This window comes from Bombus vosnesenskii, unplaced genomic scaffold (genome assembly GCF_011952255.1).
Source record: "Bombus vosnesenskii isolate JDL3184/JDL3185 unplaced genomic scaffold, Bvos_JDL3184-5_v1.1 scf7180000013358, whole genome shotgun sequence".
In the NCBI taxonomy this organism is placed as follows: Eukaryota; Metazoa; Arthropoda; class Insecta; order Hymenoptera; family Apidae; genus Bombus; species Bombus vosnesenskii.
Genome location: NW_022882992.1, coordinates 161,082 through 166,032, shown reverse-complemented (window position 1 = coordinate 166,032; position 4,951 = coordinate 161,082). Strand labels below are relative to the sequence as shown.

The following is a 4,951-nucleotide window of genomic DNA, read 5'->3' as shown; positions in this document are numbered from 1 at the left end:
CGGGACACTAGAGACACACCTGCACGCTCCGGCACTCAACAGCGAACTGTTTTACCCCACATAAAATCAACAGCAACCACAATAGTCATACGGACGAGAATGCGCTAACCACTAGTACACCAACTGACAATCACTACACCATACCCGAAGCAACAGCACAAGAAATCAGAAACATAATTGAGAAAACAGGAAATAATAAAGTACCAGGAATCGACCTTTTTTTTTGTTTTTTTTTATACGTGGAGAAATCCTCATGGACACTCCGCTGCTGCAGTAGACGCGTAGCAGCAGAGTAGTATCGGACTCCTACCGTCTAAAACTCCACGATGACCATTCTACGCGTGCGACGGGGGTGCTCCAGGAACCTCAATGAATTAACTTCTGTTGCACCCTCTTCTCGCGTCCTCTTGTCCGAGCCAGTCCTAGTATCTCTCGTCTATTGGGTTGGCGTTAGGGGGGTCATTGCCCCTAGCGCTGCGCTCCTTCAGGCGTGGTCCGTTGGGACGGCGGTGGGGCGGCTCTGGGTCGTCTGACTGCCATCCTTCTCCATCGTCTTATCCTGCAGGGGTGAGAGATTTTCTTCCTCTCCCTTACCGCTCGCTCCTTCGCGAGCATAACTCGCTCGCAGAAGAGGCGGACGGTCTCGTATTCCTGTGGCCCTCTCAGCATCGCTTCTATAATCGCTGGGGGGGAGGGGGTCAATGTTCCTCCTGTAGCGTGCCGCAGGGAGTGTCGGGGCAGCTCCCACGCCGGGCATAGCTCCAGGGTGTGCTGCGCCGTGTCCCTGTCCTCTCCGCAGTGGTGGCAGATGTCTGTCGTCTCCCGTCCGATTCTCTTCAGGAACTCGCCGAACACGCCGTGTCCGGTGAGCATCTGGGTCATTCTGAATGTGAGCGGGAGGCCGTGGCGGCTTCTCCATACCTCCCAGTTTGGGAGAACCGCCTGCGCGCCCCGATGTTCATCTCCCTCGTTGATCAGCTGGGATCGCCACCGGTTCCACGTGTTCTCCTCAGCGGTTCCTATGTCGTTCGGAGCCGCTTACTCGGTTGGACCTTCTCCCGGATGCCATACTCTGCGGTGGGTGTATCTCTTTTTGAGCGCTAGCGCCAGGAGCTTCCACGGGGGGATGCAGCTAGGGCGGTCGCCGACGCGTGGGACACCGTCCGGTATCCCCTGATGATTCTGATGGCGGTTACCCTGTGTAGCCTCCTCAGGAGCAGGATGCTGCGGCGGCTCGCCATCAGGTCGTCCGCCCATACCGGGGCCCCGTATATCACTCGGGAGCGAACGACGCCCTCGCATAATCGGCGCACCGCAACTCCCGCCCCGCCGATGTTCGGCACTAGGCCGCACAAGGCAATGGCAGCAACCGACACCTTCGGAATCAGGGAGTCGAAGTGCGGCTCGAACGTCCACTGACGGTCAATGACGAGACCCAGATACTTCATCTGCGATCCCACCTGGACGGTTTCGCCTGCCATGTTTATGCATAGGCCGGGCGGTGGAGTCCCTCACCGCTTCTGGTCATAGAATCAGATGGCCTCTGACTTCGCAGGGGAAACCATCAGGCCCAGTCCACTCACGGCACGGATTGCGCAGGCCGTTGCGATTTCGCCGATGCGCAGTGTCTGGTGCCAGCCACGACCCCCGACCAGGACCAGGGTGTCGTCCGCGTAGCACACCATGGCCGCGCCTGGGGGCAGCGGGCATCGCAGTACCTCGTCGTACGCAATGTTCCATAGGATCGGTCCCAGCACCGAGCCCTCTGGGATTCCGCGCTCAACAGGTCGCCTTTCCTCTCCATCCTTGCTGTTGTAGCAAATCCACCTGTCGTCGAGGCAGGTCCGGATCAGTCGGACGATGTAGCTGGGAACCTCGAAGTGCTCCAGGGCCGTCAGTATCCTGTCCCACGACATGGAGTTAAACGCGTTGACGATATCCAGGGAAACCGCCAGCGCCACGCCTTTCCGGGAGACCATGTCCTCCGCAATCGCTCGTACACGTCTGACCGCGTCAATTGTCGAGCGCCCCTTCCGGAAGCCGTACTGGCTTTCGTGCCAACCTGACACCTGGCCCGCTATGTGTCGCTCCAAGCGAGTGGCAACTACCCTCTCGAGCAGTTTGCCGACCTCGTCTAGCAGGCATATCGGCCGGTACGCTGACGGCGAGGTCATCGGTCGGCCCTCTTTACGGAGCAAGACCAGCTTCGCCTTCCGCCATGCCCGGGGATAGGCTCCCTCTTTCAGGCATCTTGTGTAGAGGCGCCGAAGTCTGGGGGCCATGACTCCCATCACTTCCCCCAGATCCGACCTGAGATTCCGCCTGGGTCCGGCGCCACGTTGCGGAAGGCCATTCTTCTGGTCGCCTTCCATATCTCTTCCTCTGTGACTTCCCAGTCATCCTTCCATTCCAACGTCCGTGTTGGTTTCCGCGGCCTTTCTGTCGCTCGGTCTTCTTGCGAGGGGAACAGTGTCGCGATGATTCGCAGCAGCAGCGCAGGCTCCATTTCCGTCGTTGCCAGGGGACCCTTCGCGCGCAGTTTCCGCGTCACCGTCCTATACGGCCTTCCCTATGAGTCGGCATCGACTGTTCCGATCAGTTCGGACCAGGCACGGTCCTTCGCGTTTTTGATCTCCATTTGCAGCGAACACCGTAGCACGCGGTACGCCCGGTAGCGCGAGGAGACTTCTTCTTCGTCGCGTCGTCGCCAGCGGCGTGCCCTTAGGTACTGTCTTGGGGTCCGGACGCATCTCGTCCTCAGCTCCGCGATGTCAGGGTTCCACCAGTAGACTGCCCTGCTTCGCACCGTGCCTGGTGTGGCACGTGGCATGGATGCGTCGCAGATTGCTGTCATGACTCGGCGTAGGTTCTCGGCCTCCTTTTCCACGTCTGTCTCGGTCGTCGTCGTCGGGGCCTCCCAGCTCCAGGCTGTTGTTATGGCAGCCGCCCGAAGTAGATCCCCGTTCATCTCCTTAACCTTCCGTCTTGGCGGTGGGCGTGCGTGTCCTTTCCTCGGCGGGCCGCGACCATCGCCTGTAGTCCACGTTTGGGGTCCAGGTGTGTCCGCCTCCATGAATATGTAGAGGTGGTCCGAGAGTGTCTCGACCGCTTCGGCTACTCTCCAGCCTGAGGTCCGCCTGAATGCATCGGGAGAGGCCCATGTGATGACGACGATGGAGCTCCCTCTCCACGCCTCGCAGGTACTGGTCGAGCCTCTGTTCACCCACAGAAGTCCAAGTCCCGTGGCCCAGTTTGACAGCGTGCGGCCGCACGCGTTGGTCCTGGTGTTCCCCCATTCCGTGGAGTGCGCGTTGAAGTCTCCCAGGACGAGCACTTGCCGGGGGAGTCGTCACCTAACGCAGTCGCCGACTCCGTCCAGGAATTCCTCGAATGCTTCCCGTCCGTTGTTGGGTGACACGTACACACTCACCATCACCATCCCTGCCCATTCGATCGCGACGTATCCGTTGCCGCGTTCTGTGAGCGAACGCTCCGGACGTTAATGTCCAGGTGACGGCAACCATTCCGTCTGTATCTCCGGCCCATTCCGGGGCATCCGGAACTCTGTATGGTTCCGCCACCACCGCTATGGCGACCGTGCTCTTCCGAATGGTTTGGTAGAGCAGGTCTTGCGCTGGCCTTGATCTTCCTAGATTCGTCTGGAGGATGCGCATTTTCGGCCCCCTAGCGTCGCCGCTTCTCTGGCTTCCTCCATGCCAGCTTCTTTGTCTACGGGCTTAGGGTCGCCTTGCGGCGGGGAGCCTTCCCCGTTGCCGCTTGCAGCTGTGGATCCGCGGGAGGCCCCTTTTGTTCCTTTCTTCGGGGGCGCACGCCGGTCCACCCATCCTGTGCCCGGATGGTGCTCCAAGCGCCTCGCAGGGTAGGCATTTCGGGCTCGCGGCAGTGCATGCTTTCGCTTTGTGCCCTGGTTTGCCGCATCTGAAGCATAGGTGCCCCCTATCTTCCTTGGCGGTGCAGGACTTCCTTACGTGCTCGATCTCCAGGCACCTGTAGCACTGTAGAGGTCTTCGCGCGATGGCATCGACCCTCGCCGTTGATCACCCTATGGCGACCCTGCCAGCCGGGGCCAGTTTCCGCAATGCACCGGCCGGGCCTCGTATCCACACAGATCCAAGACCGTTTCGGGCGGGGCGGATTTCTCCCAGTCGGACGTCCTCCGGCTTGCAGCCGCTCTCCTTCGCCAGGGTGTTCCGGATTTCCTCCTTGGTGGCTGATACGTCTATCATTGACACCCTTGCTTCGGCCGCTCGGAAGGGTATCACCACGCGGACCTTGTTCGGGTCCAGAGCCCGCGTCAGGCATGCTGCGAGCGCTGCGGCCTTCTTCCTCTCCTGATCCTCGGGGACCTCCAGAATGACGCTTCCAGTGATGGTCTTTCGCATCCTCATCGTGCTGATGCTGACCTCAGCCAGGGAGACGCTGTTCCTGGCCGCAGCCAGGACCTCCGCGTAGGATTGTCCCGATTTGTCTGTCAGGGTGATCGTTACCGCTGACGATCGTGGTGTATGTGGGAGGGGCAGCTTGCCTCCTCCCCTTCGTGCGTTCTCCGATCCGCTCTCTGGGGATTTCCTCGGGCTCTTCGCCTCTGTCCCGGGGGTTGGTTTGGCCGATTGTTTCTTCTCTGCCCCCTTCTTCTTTCTGTTATTCTTCTTCTTCTGTTTCTTTTTCTTTCCGACGGTCTGCCATTCCGTGGCAGCCGCTTATCCTCCCTTGGTCGCTGGAGCGTTTGGGGCTCTGGTCTTCACCCCTTCTTGTGCTCTCGTCCAGGCCGACCTCCTTTTCTTCCCTCCTTTCCATGTTCTGGAGGCGTTCCTCCAGCCGGTGCAGCGAGGGTCTTATCTCCCCTAACTCATGTTCGATTGCGGCGAGACGTTCTCTGCCTCTAGTGTCGTTATGCGTCCTTGCGCTATAGCGAGGGCGACGGTGGCGG

The 4,951-nt window shown here is 60.0% G+C and overlaps 2 protein-coding genes across 2 annotated transcripts; both read right to left on the bottom strand.

The window, feature by feature from the left end:
* Positions 1–2,569: 2,569 nt before the first annotated feature.
* On the bottom strand, positions 2,570–3,674 carry LOC117237116. Its single transcript, XM_033500764.1, has 2 exons — positions 3,431–3,674; positions 2,570–3,333 (listed from the first exon to the last, which is right to left on the bottom strand). The coding sequence occupies exons 1-2, from the start codon at positions 3,672–3,674 to the stop codon at positions 2,570–2,572; spliced, it is 1,008 nt and encodes a 335-aa protein (XP_033356655.1).
* A 384-nt stretch (positions 3,675–4,058) lies between these two features.
* On the bottom strand, positions 4,059–4,409 carry LOC117237115. Its single transcript, XM_033500763.1, has one exon. The coding sequence runs from the start codon at positions 4,407–4,409 to the stop codon at positions 4,059–4,061; it is 351 nt and encodes a 116-aa protein (XP_033356654.1).
* Between the last annotated feature and the right edge of the window lie 542 nt (positions 4,410–4,951).